Source organism: Gracilinanus agilis, chromosome 5, assembly GCF_016433145.1.
Source record: "Gracilinanus agilis isolate LMUSP501 chromosome 5, AgileGrace, whole genome shotgun sequence".
NCBI lineage: Eukaryota > Metazoa > Chordata > Mammalia > Didelphimorphia > Didelphidae > Gracilinanus > Gracilinanus agilis.
The window spans coordinates 214,119,297-214,132,593 of NC_058134.1; the positions used below are offsets into that span (position 1 = coordinate 214,119,297).

At 39.2% G+C, this 13,297-nt stretch overlaps 1 protein-coding gene across 2 annotated transcripts in view; it reads left to right on the forward strand.

The window, feature by feature from the left end:
• Nucleotides 1–4,888: 4,888 nt before the first annotated feature.
• Nucleotides 4,889–13,297, forward strand: part of YAF2 (YY1 associated factor 2) — an 89,202-nt gene continuing 80,793 nt past the window's right edge. For both annotated transcript variants that reach the window (XM_044679324.1, XM_044679325.1), the window contains exons 1-2: nt 4,889–5,049; nt 5,538–5,663. In XM_044679324.1, coding sequence (XP_044535259.1) covers nt 5,024–5,049; nt 5,538–5,663 — 152 coding nt within the window. In that variant the 5' untranslated portion in view covers nt 4,889–5,023. The remainder of the gene's footprint in view (nt 5,050–5,537; nt 5,664–13,297) is intronic.

Here is a 13,297-nt window from a genome sequence, read left to right on the forward strand (position 1 = left end):
ACAAATATAGAAAGGAATAAGAATTTAGTAAAATATTATCTTGTTTGATCCTCATAACAACCTAGGAGGCAAGTACTTTTATTACTCTCATTTTTATAAGTAAGGAAAATTAGGCAGACAGAGATTAAATGACTTGAACAAGGTCACATACCTTATATGTGTCTCAGGCCTTATTTCAACTCAGATTTAGGTAGACTTAGATTAATACTAAGGAGAAAATAGCTGCAAGCAAAACACCTTCCTGAACCTGTAGGAGGGGACTGAAATGGAAAAGAAGAAAAGGATTAAAATATACAAGAATAACTGTATACTTGTCCTTTGAGGAACAGCTGAACAAATTTTGATATATTAATTTAATGAAACTGTCACACCATAATAAATGACAAAAGAGATTTCAACAGAGAATCCTGAGTATAGTGAATTTATGCAGGATGAAGAAACAAGAGAACAATTTATGTAATTATAATAGCATTATAATGAAAAATAAACTTGAAAGACTTAAAAAATTCTGATCAATGTAATGAACAAAGATGTTTCCAGAGGACCTATGATGAAGCATATTATCAACCTCCTGAAAGAGAGGTGATGGGTCTCTAGTTGCAAAAAGTCATACATTTTCCAACATGACTACTGTATGAATTTGTATTACTTGTCTGTTGTTACAAGGCTTTGTTTTCTTCTTTCTCTCAAGTTTTAATTGGGGTTGGAAGAGAGAGAGGAAGTTGCAAAACTGATGTCAAAAAAAAAGAGGGCCATTGAAGCATTTTTAAATGCATATGGGGGAACAGAAGGAAGTATAGATATAACCAGGGCTATTTTTGACAATTTTGAAAATAACTTGTGGAGTTATTATGTACTTTAAAAAAAAGTAAGTAGTATAAAATGGAAATTCAGTTTCATATACAGTCCTCTTCTTGCTAGGGATGTGGAAATGTTCCTTTTTGTGTTTAAGTTCATTTTTTTTTAATTTGAAGAAATAAACTAGGGAGAAAACTAGAGAGAAAAAAGAAGAAAGTGGTTACCATCAATAAGGCAGTCACTATAGAAGAAAAAAAGGAGGGCATGGAAAATAAAGAACAAAACCCAGAAAAGATTAGAAATGGAAGAAAGATGCAAAATGGTTCAATGTAATCCAGGTGTGAACTGAGGCACAAATTCTATAGAACTTGGGTCTCTCTTTCCCCCAAGGGGGAGTAAATACCCTGGATGCTAAGACCCCTAGAGACCTCCATCCCACTTTCCCAGAACCAAGAGATAGTATGCTTTTAAAGATGAAGATAATCCTAATTAAGCAAGGACATCAATGCACATGGGAGCAAATTGGTCTAGTACCCATAGGCACTCAAGATAATTCAGTGAAGGGAGAAAGGAAAGGGATGGGAAGGGACTGATCCAGAGAGATCTGGGATGGCATGGTTGGAGAGTTTCCAGGATTCCCTGGTGTATGTGGGAACATCTAAGAGAACAAGATAAGAGTATGAAGTGACTCAGTTTCAAGGTTCAACAACACAATGATCCACTGACTCTTTGGGTCAGGTGTTTCATTGCTGAGGCCAAGTGATAAACTTGGGAGATAGTCCGGGATCAAAGGTGTTTGCACAAAAGCCCAAGGACTTACAGCCAGCTCATCCCAGAGAGAGACTGTGAGAGCTGGCTGGTGGGATGAGCCAGTGGCTGTCTAGCCAGGCTATAATTTTCCAAAAGAGTTTCTTTGAGTTACTCTAGGACTTAAAGACAATAGGCTTTTTCCAGTCCTTCTGAGTCCCAGGTAAAGAGTCCCTCTTATGCATTTTCATCACTCTTAGATGGGTAACTCTGGCATATCAAGATAGTTATCAAGGTAATTTAAACATAGGGAAGCCCCAGGCCAAAGCTACTTAACACTCCAAGATCATGAATAAGATATGATGCATGTAATCAATCAATCAATCAATCAATATTTATTAAGTGCTTTCTATGTCTGAGGCACTGTGCCAGAAGCTGGGGGCACAGAAGAGGCAAAAGATAGTCCCTTGAGATACTCTGTATAGACCACTGAACTATAAATATGCTACAAGGGTCGTCACTGGTAAATATGCCACTGGCATCTCTCCATTAAGTTGTGTTAAGCAAAGGACTTTGAGTCTGGAAGACCTGAGTACGTCCTGTCTTAGGTAACTTACTGGCTGTGTAATTGTGGGCAAGTCGCATAAGCTTTATCTGCTTCAGTTTGCTCAACTGTCAGGGTTATTGTAAAGATAAAATTAGATATTTGTAAAGTAGTAGTTATTATCATTATGACATACTAGTTATTATTATTATTATTATATGTCTTCCTTTATTTCTAAATATTGGTTCTCAATATCATGGTGATTTATTAGTGTTTAAAGATCAAGTTATTAAAAAAAAGATCAAGTTATTCCAGGCTTTCTTCTTTTTCTTCTTTTTTATAATTAAGCAAAACAATTTCTGTCTTGACAGTCTCATGGTGAATAGGTCTAAAAAGCACTGAAAAAAAATAAAAAACAGCCCTTGTCCTCAAGAGATCACAATCTAACAGAGGAGAGGCAGATATAGTGGATAGAGAGCCAGGCCTGAAGTGGGGAAGACCTAGTTTCAAATCTTCCTCACTGTGTGACCCTGAGGAAGTCATTTAACCACCCACAGCCCTTGCCCTTCCGGTATACAAAGATAGAAAGTAAGGGTTTAGAAAAAACAAATCATATATAATGGGGGAGATGACAAGAAAACATATACAAAGCAAGCTGATATGTAAAATAAATAGGAAGTTATTAACAGGGGGAAGGAACTAGAATTACGAGAGATTAGAGAAGGAATAAGTAAAAGAAAGGATTTTAGTTAGTCTTACAGAAAAGTAGAGAGGTCAGTAGGTGGAGTGGTGAAAAGAGAACATTTTTTCAGCTATTTCATTTTTTCCTAATTCCACGTAAAAACAACTAACATTCATTTAAAAAAAAATTCTAAGTTCCACATTCTCTCTCTTCCCTCTCCCCATCCTTGAGAAGGCAAAAAATTTGAAATTATACATGTGTAGGTATGTAGAACATATTTCTACATTAATCATGCTGTGAAAGAAATTTTGCTCCCCCCCCCAAAAAAAAACAACCCCTAAGCTTTGATCTGCATTTAGGCTCCACCTGCTCTTTCTCTGCAGGTGGACAGCATTTTTCAACATGAGTTCTTTGGGATTGTCTTGGATCATCATATTGATAAGAATAGTCAAGTTGATCATTATATACAGTGACAGCAATATTGTACAATGTTCTCCTGGTTCTGCTCACTTCACTTTGTATCAGTTCAAGTAAGTCTTTCTAGCTTTTCTGAGAGCATCCTGCTTATCATTTCTTATAGTACACCAACATTCCATCATAACCATATACCACTACTTGTCCAGCCATTCCCCAAATGATGAGCATCCCCTTAATTTCCTATTCTACTACAAAAAAGTTGCTGTACATATTTTTGTACATCTAGGTCCTTTTCTTTTTTCCTTTTTTTTTTTTTTTTAAATCTCTTTCAGATACAGACCTAGTAGTGGTATTGCTGGATCAAAAAGGCATGCATGGTTTTATAGTCCTTTAGGCTATAAATTGTTCTCCAGAATGGTTGAATCAATTTTCAACTCCACCAACAGTATATCAGTGGCTCAGTTTTCCCACTTCCCCTCAAAAATTGGTCTTTTTTTTTTTTTTTCCTGTTATATCCCTATGTGGGGAATGCTCTACCTCTGGACTTTCTTCAAGATTCAGATCAAATTCCATCTTTTGCAAGAAGTCATTCCTATTAAAATCTCTTCTGAGATTTCCTCCCATTCTCTCTCTCTCTTAGTGATAGTGTGTTATTTTATTGTTTGCATTAATTTTAGTGAAGTTAATTATCACTCGACTCCAAATAATTTTTTTATCGCGAAGCCTTTAAAAGGAGTTCAAAGGCTCTTCACTGAATATAATTTTTATTGCATTAGGATTTATAAAAGATGTGTTTAGAATTTCTGTACATTATATGTATATTTATAGAGTATGAGAGGAATATATATGTATTTATATACACACACATATATATCTTATTTTACATAATTGTAGCATGAATAATAAGCTTTGCCCTCATTTTAAACCTCAGGTCATTTGCAACATTTTTATTTAAAAGATGATGAATAATGCACAGGAATGATTTCTTGGTATTAAGTTTAGAAACTACAATAGTTTAGAAAAAGCTTCTCTTACACTTGTAATGTCCTCCATTAAATTGTCAGCTTTTCGAGGGCAATGACACTGTCTTTGCCTTTCCGGAAGACTATAAATGTTCACGCTGAGCGGAGAGGTGGAAGGATAGGGAGGACCTCATCACACGCATATTAGGAAATCTGGCCTCATGGACTTTGTAAATTTGTTGAGAGTCAGTATGCTACGAAAGAGAAGCCAAACGCAGGGCCCTTTTTACAGCACTATGCTCCGTATTTCTTTGGGCACCCTCGCCAATGCTGAGGGGCCACCCATACATCCGGGGGGAGGGGGATACGTGGCATGTGGCTTCACGGTCTGCTAAACCAAGAAAGCACACTTAAGCCTTGGCCCCCAATACCAGGGCTTGCCCATGGCAGTGCTAGGTAAGAAAGGAAAACGACTTCCTGAACGTGGGCCCTTCGGTTACCTGTCGGGCAGCCGGTTTCTAGCGGCCCAAAGATGTCAAATATCAGGAAGAGGAAGGGAGGTGGAAAATACTAGCAGATCCTAGTTAGGGGGAAGCCGCCAGCTTGCAAAGCCCGCAAGCTGAGCTCGCAGGGTTTGAAGTATCCGGCCCCGCTTGGGGTTGGCGGGCACCAGTCACGTGGCCGCGAGCCGGAGTTTCTCCGACAGCTGGAGGCTAGGGTGGAGGGATCTGCGTTGGCGGCGCCTACCAGCTTCGCCGCTTACCTCTCCCCGCCCCCCTCCCGGAGTGCTTCCGCTCGGGGTGATTCTCCTTCTTATTGACAAACACCGAGCTAGCGGCCGCGGGTTCCGGGGTGTCTTTTTATAGCCGAGCCATGGGAGACAAGAAGAGCCCGACCAGGTAACCGTGCGCTACTCCAGGGATCGCCAGTCCGGAGGGAGCAAGTCGCCCCCTCTGCCCTCTCGGATTCAGGTGGCCGCCTCGCGCTGGTGGCCCCGGCTCCGAGGGAGCGGGATGGATGGAGGCTACGGTCTAGGTTGGCTGGAGGGAAGTGGTGGCTCTACAATGGAATCGCGATGGCGACAGGCTGGTGGGCGGCTCCAGCAACAGCAGTTCTCAGCCTCAAACGCCGCAGCAGCGAGCCCCCCGGCCGCCCCTCTTGTTTTCCCTCTCCTTTCCCCGCCACTCTCCCCTCCCCCACCCTAGCGGAGCCGGGGAGGGCAGCGGGGGGGGGGGTCCGTAGGAAGGGGGTGGGAAGTAAATTCAAGTGCTTTCGGGCCGGCTTCGGGAGGAAAACCCGAAAGGGCTGGGACTGAGGCTGATGGCTGATTGTTTTGGAAGCTGGTGCTGACCCCTGGGCGTAATTTGTCTCGGGTTGCATGTTGCAGGCCGAAGCGGCAGCCGAAGCCATCCTCGGATGAGGGATACTGGGATTGTAGTGTCTGCACCTTCCGGAACAGCGCGGAGGCTTTCAAATGCATGATGTGCGACGTGAGAAAGGGCACCTCTACTAGGTGAGTCTCGCCAGGCAACTCCTGTCTCTTTGGGGGATTGGAGGGGAGCGCTGCGTGGTCACCCTCATCCCCCTTTCCCTTTTTTCCTTCTCTGTGGATACTAAAAGGGAAAGGAAATATCTGCCAGAACATATTCCCTTCCCCCCATCCCCCCTTAGACTCTTTAAGCAGAACGAAGGGGCAGGAGGACTAGAGGAAGCTGAGCCTGTGTCCAGAATAGGAACTGGGTCAGATTGATTGGGACCTGAGCTATGGTTTGCGGTGGATTTGAAGAGGCTGTTCAGAATGAATTAAATATTTAAGGGCAGCACTGTGTTTTATTCGTATTGCCAGGAGAGGAGTAACGGTTTTTCTCCTCAAATTTAATGTTGGTTGCATTGTTGTGCCAGGGTTTGATCAATGAGAAGCCAGTTAATCATTTGGAAGCAGTCAGTGTAATTTATTTTGTCAGCACATAAATATGGGACTGTCGGACACAGTATAAACTTGTGCTTGGAGATGAAAAATCTGATTGGTTTTAGTTCTCTGAGATTCTTTAAAGATAAGAATGAAGTACTAGATTAATAGCAACGTTTTACCTAGGCCAAGTGGCCAAATGTTCTTGAATGGCAGTGTATTAGATGAGACTTGTTAAATTAAAAATGACCTCCGCCTATTTTCCATCTTATCTTTATCTGATTTCAGGGTAAGAGTTCAATAGTTCTGACTATCTTGTAAGAAATTACTTTTAAGAATTAAGTGTAATACAGAAAATCATCCAGGAAATTCAAAATCAGTAGCATTCCTGATTCCTTAACATCTACTTTGCAGAGATCCTTAGCATTTACAGAAAGGTAGACTGTGAATTAATATCGTTATACTTCTTTGATGGGTAGCCTAACATTTAGATAAGGTTACATACTGTGAATCACTCTGACCTCCAGTAGACTGGCGAAATACAGTATAAGCATACTAATGAATTTAAGTTGCTGTAATTGCTGTAATTATGAGTATCTAACCAACACTGATTAGTTTTAAATATTCAATAAGAATTATATTTGTAGAATGAATAATGAGGTTTTCCCCTAATTTTAAACCTCAGGTCATTTGCAACATTTTTATTTAAAAGATGAATAATGCACAGAAATAAATTCTTGGCATTAAGTCCAGAAACTACAGTAGCTTCTCAATTACACATTTTGATTTTTTTTGCCATATGTCATTTTCCTGACTGGCAACAAATCTATTCTGCTCTTTGCATATTAGTGGCCACTTATTCATGAACATTTTATATACTGTTCTTATTCAAAAAGCAAAAAAGCTTTTTCTTTTTTTTTAAAGAAAAGAACAAATAAAGTCCACATTAAACCTAAGTCAAATAAGAACTTGTACTCATGAAGGCCATAAATATTTTTTTTAATATGACAAGGATAGCATACCAAAATAATACGACTAGATTTGCATTATAGAGTTTAATAGTACTGGTGGACTTACTTGAAGCATCTTATTTAAAGCTTAATAAACAGAAGTTTTAGAAAGCTTTTGGGGGGTTATATATAATTCTGAGGCTTACTTCTAGGCTCTTCTGGGTTCAGCCTTTATTGGTGGAAACTTTACTTGAGGAGATCTCAGAGAAGCCAGCATAATTTGTAATTTGGACAGAAATTGAAGAAGTTCTGGATAGTTCACCAGAAGTTTAAAGAGATACAATCTTACTAAAAGTAAACCACTGTTCTTTCAAAGCCCAGTTTCCTTTTTCTGAACAGCTTTTGAATTATAGGTTTATATTCAACTCCGAGCTCTCATTTTCAAGTTACTTCCTAATGTTTTTGAACTTTTGTTCCTGAATTCAAAGTGAGATATCTGTTTGACCATAGTAGTGGTACAGAGCATTTAAAATTTTTAATAAAGCATCTATTGGTTGCAAACTGAAATGCATATGCTTCCCTGGAAATGTTTGATTAGGCCAAGAGCCCGCTTGTAGCACACTATGATTGCAATGTTAGAAGCATTTATGCACTAAGTCCAGGTGACATCCTGAGTTAAGTATAGTTCTTAAGTCAGTAATGTTAAGGCTATGACTGAAAAAGAGGTAATTTGCAATTGAGTTCAATCTTGCATCATTTGGAATAAGGCCTATGTTCCAGGTGAAACCAAGCCTAAACAATTCCTAGCAGATGAAAAATCTTATTTTGTATCTAAGCCAAAACTTATGCTGTTTTATATATATATTTTTTGTTTGTTTATTTGTTTGTTCTTAATCTGGGATCTATAAAACTTACTTTTTAAATATTTTGATAACTTTCAGTTTAATTGATTTCCTTTGTAATCCTATGAATTTTGTTTTATTCATTTAAAAACATTCTGTGGAAAGATCTGTCCGTTAGATTAACCATAAAAAGGAGTCTGTGACATACACAAAGTCAAGAACTCCTACCTTAGAGAAATGTGAACATTCCTCAGGCTATTTAAACCAATTTTTTTCCCCAAAAAGAACTGACTGGACTCTGAATGACTATTCAGTGCCATAGTGGTATGTTTTCTAATCTCTTAACATAGATGGATCAGTAAAGACTCAATAATATAGGCAGCTAGGCGGCTTAGTGGATAGAGAACCAGGCCTGGAAATGGGAGGTACTCAGTTCAAAGATACTTATGTGGTTCTGGCAGCCTGCTGTGTAACCCTGGGCAAGTCACTTAGCACCCACTGTCTAGCACCTACTGTTCTGCCTTGGAATGATACTTAGTATTGATTCCAAATTAGAGTGGGTTTTTAAAAAATTCTATTATTTACTTTTTCAGAGTCTAAGTAAGTAGATTTTGGTTGTTTTTTTTTTAAGAGAGAAAAAATATGAGAGATTTTTTTAGAAGGTGAAGTGCTTACATGTGTTATGTCCTATCAAATGAATCACTTGTTTTCTGTGTTTATTTATTTTATACACAAGACAATTCTGGGAAATTAAAAGAATTAAATTTTATTGTATTAGAATAGTGATAATTCAGTTTTCTAATCGGAATTTTTCATTCAAAAGAATACCCTGTTACTTGGCTATTCTAGATAATTGGAATTTCTTTTCATTGCTGTAGCCATATGTAGCATAGTTTTTTTTGTTGTTGATGTTCACTCAATTTGCCATTACTTTACTATGGTTTTATATAGTCTAAGGGGCATTTGTGGAATCAATTAAGAGAGTATGCAATCTGAAATTGTAGTACCAATGCTAAAATCCTCTTGTAAACTACCTGAGACAAGTTACCTACCTCTCTGGGATTCACTTTCCTTATCCATAAAACGAAGGAGTTGAACTAGAGGATTAATATAGTCTCTTTGTGCTTTAAATTTATTATCCTTTGATTGTTCCCATTCCAAACCAAGTGGTAATTTGTTTTGATTATAGTCCTTGTTTTCTGGACTTTTTTTAAAGAGAAGCAAAAAGATGAAATTTCTTTATGTTTTTCTACATCTTTTTATGTAGTGTCTGACCACTAGATTTGGAATAAGAAGACTTGAGTTCTGCTGCTCTTTCTACCCATAATCTTGTTCAAATCACAACTCTGAGCTTTAGTTTCCTTATCTGTAAAATAAGAGAGTTGAATTAGATAATCTCTAAATTCCTTTCTGATTCTAAATCTATGACTCTAATGGTAAATGTAGTAGTGGATTAATTACTTTGTGCTTGGTTTTTTTTTCCCCTCAAACAAACCTGATTCACTTATTTAGACCAGGTATTTTCATCAATTTTTGAGTCTCATGTAGTTCTTTTTTGTTGAATTATTAGTTAAGTGACAGCACTGATGCTCTGGTGTGGTAGGAGCAATATTTCATAGGACCTTGCCATTTACGATAGGCAAACTTTTACTAAGCCTCCTTTCTCCTCCTCTTCATTCTCAGGAACTAGCTCAGGTTTTTGATTGGCTTCCTGGTTCTGTGAATACAAAAGATTTGGGGGAGTTTTATTCCTTTTTGAGTTTTTTGACCATGGACTGATATCATGATACTGGGAAGCTATGTTGAATCAGTGTGGGATCCTTACTGAATATCTCTGTTGAAGAGCCCTCCTTTGATGTGCCCTGTCTTTTGGCCCCTACCTGTTTGATACAGTCTAGCGGGCTTCTCTACACTCCTTCTGGGTCCTGCTCCTGCCAGGAAGTACTCTGTTCTTAAATTTTCAACCTGGCTACCTTTTCTGAGATAAACTCTGATAAATTTAAAAAACTCCTTTTACAGGAGTAACTCAGGCTAGGGTGTGTGAGATTTTTCTGTAGCTCAATCAGTGTTTCCTTAATTGCATAAGCAATAAGGTCTCAATAAAATGTTTATGGGAGTAGGATCTTTCCAAAAATGGGTTAATTGGTAAATAACCTATGAGTCCTATTCCATTCCAGTATTGGACTTAACCAGGGGTGGGAGTGGGGTGTTAGGAGGGTAGACCCAATTTAAGCCCAGTCTGTAATGCCTAAAATGAAAATTTCAACTTAAATCATTTTACTTCATAAAGTATGGCATTTCAAAAGTTAATCAACTTAACTATGTTAAAAATGAATATTAATAAATGATTAAAAAATTAATTAAAAAAAAGTTAATCAACTTTTATGTATCCAATAATGGTGCTGCATTTCATATAATCTTAGAATATCAAATCTAGAAGAAAGCTTAGAAATCAGGTAGTCCAACCTTCTCATTGGATTAAATGGAAACTGAGGCCCAACCAATATTTATTTATTGATGGATTGATTGATTGATTAAGTGCCTTTTATGTGCCAAGCACTGTGCTATTTTCTGGGGATACAAAAAAGAGATAAATGACAACCCCTGCCTACAAAGAGATCATAATCTAATGGGGGAGACAACATGCAAACAAATGTATAAAGAGCAAGATACATACAGAAAAAATAGGCAGTAATTACCAGGGAGAACACCAGATTGAAGAGAGGATGAGGACTTTCTCTAGAAGATGGAATTTTAGTTGGGATTTAAAAGAAGCCAGGGAAATCAATAGAGTGGCAGAGGGAGAGCATTTCAGTTCAGAGAAAATGCCCAGAGCTAAGAGATGGAGTGTTTTGTTTGTGGAACATTTAGGAAATCGGTGTCCCTGGATCATAGCATACATATTGGAGAGTAAAGTGTAAGACTAGAAAATGGCTAGGTTCTGAAGGGTTTGAATACCTGACAAGGTATTTGATCCTGGAGGCAATAGTGAATCCCTGGGGTTTATGGAGTAGGGAATCAGACCTGTGCGTCAGGAAAATCATTTTAGTGGCTGAATGAAGGATGGATTGTAGTAGGGAGAGATTGAAGCTAGTGGGCCCACTAGCAGGCTGTGACAGTAATGATGAGGGCTTGAACTAGAGCAGTGTCAATGTCAGCAAAGAAGGGGGCACATTTGAAAGATGCTGCAAAGGTTGAAATTGATAGTCTTTTCCTTCCATGGTTACTGTGGGTTAAAATTTCTCAACTTCATCTGTTTTTCCCTATGTTCCTAGTATTCCTTTGAACATTCTTTCTCTATGGTTTTCTCACCTGGAATATCTCTTTGCCTCTGAGGCCCCCTCCCCTTTTTGTTGTGTTCCTCTCATAAAGAACTCCAGTTTGAAGGAGAGCCCTAGTCCAGCCATCTTTAAGTCTACTTCTGGATCTCCTTCTTACTCTCTGACCTTTGCCACAGTACCTTCTCACTTGTGTTATATTCACATCCTGGGAAATGATGGATACCAACTTTGATTGACAAGGGAGGCAGTTGGAGAGATTGGAATGTTCCCAGATGCTGTGAACCAGGGGCAAAAGTCGGTTGGCCTGGAGGTATAAATAACCCTAACAGCCACCTGGAAGGGGTCTTTGGTCTTTGATCTTTGGTCCTGGACTTTGATGTTTGGGCTTGGGTCCCTGGGTGGTGAAGGGAGGCTGAAGAAGAAGGTGGTAGGATATGAATATTTCTTGAAGGCTGTGAGAGCTAGTACATCACCAAACACTGATAGTGAAAAAGCTGAGAGAATAAATCACCAACACAGCTACATTAAGAGCAGTCACCTTTCTCTAGCTTGGCAGTGGCCAGGCTGGGCCAGAGGGGTTGTGAAGACCAGAGCTCCAGCTTCTACTAAATCAATAGCCTCCAGTCCCAAGTGTTAATTAGTTTTTGATATTAGATTGACAAGGTCTCCAATCCCCAAGCCTTATCCTGATTATCCTTTCCCTGATTATAGATTATAGATAGAGTGTTTAATAAGTACCTTCCTGAGTGGTCTTTGTAACACGACCCTTGGGGAAGGAGCTAACGCAGTCAGATACCAAATGTGATCCAAGGCTAATTAGAGCCCTATATTAATAATTTTTCCAACCCCAGGTTGGACCTGAAAGGGTTACCCATCTACCTAACCTTTCAGGGTCCTCCCTGGGCAACTGTTATTGAAAGGGGAAATTAACATCTAGCAAGGGTGATTGGGTTGGTGTTCTCCCATTACCTGCACCTAGGGAGAATACAGAGATACATCCACATCACTAGATATCTATATCTTCCTAGAATCTCTTTCTTTATAACACTTGGAACTTCTCTTACTGTAGCCTTCTCATTCAGAAATAGCTCTCCACCTCCAAGGCTTCCTTCTACCATTTGTGAATTCTTTCTGGAACCTCCATTTTTAGAAAGGGCCCCAAACAAACCGTCTTTATTTCCCCTTCTAGATAAAACTTTCCAGAATTTTCCACTCTCTTCTTTGGGTACCTCCTCCTCGCCCTTTCCTCACCTCCCCCTTTCAGCTCTCTATTATGTATTGTCCAATTGTAGCCCCTTTGAGGGCAGGAACTGGCCTTCCTTTTCCTTGTATTTGTACCTAGCATAGTGCCAATCACATAGGTAATGCTCAACAGATGTTTGTTGACTACTGACTGACTGATCTAGTCATGAAAGTTTCAGCAAGGAATTCTAATGGAATATAAGAGCTGAAGCTGGCATCAGCCATTGATTTCCTATTGACTGGTATTTCCAGAGTAACCACAAGCATAGCAGTTGCTGTGGAATCTGATAGCAGACTGCTGTTTTGCCCAACTAGAGCTGGTGGATGGTTTCCTTTAGCATATTATAATCATGAGAGATAAGCAAAAAGCTACTAAAATGAAAGAAAAACTCCCTGGAATTGCATCTAAAGTTAACTTAGCCCCAGCCATGGTCAGAAGAGCCCCATTTTTCAGGTATTTGGTTACAAAGTGATTCAAAATGGTTGAGATCCCTTCGCCATGCTCTAACTGCACATCTAGTCATAATTTTTATAGCTAGACTTAGCTTTGGTGCTGCTTCCTGCCTATACCAGAGAATTGTGCCCACCTTCTAATCATTCCAAAATTTCTCCACATCTTCTGTCACTTGGTTAGCTTTCTTGGTAGAGTCAGTTATTTTAAAGATCATACTGGCTTTGGCTTCCTCTCTTTCTACCATGTCATTGCTGGCAGGCCATCAGTCTTTGGCTTGACAGCATGTGCACATTTGGTGCCCAGCACCCTCCTGCCTCCATACACCAACACTCTGCCATTGCCATCCTCCCTCTTTGTTCTGTCTTCACTACTCAAATCCAGAGAACTCAGTACCCACCACCCTGTCTCTAAGCCAAAACCAATATTATAAGAATAATAATTTGTTGTCTTTAAGCATGATGTATTTTGT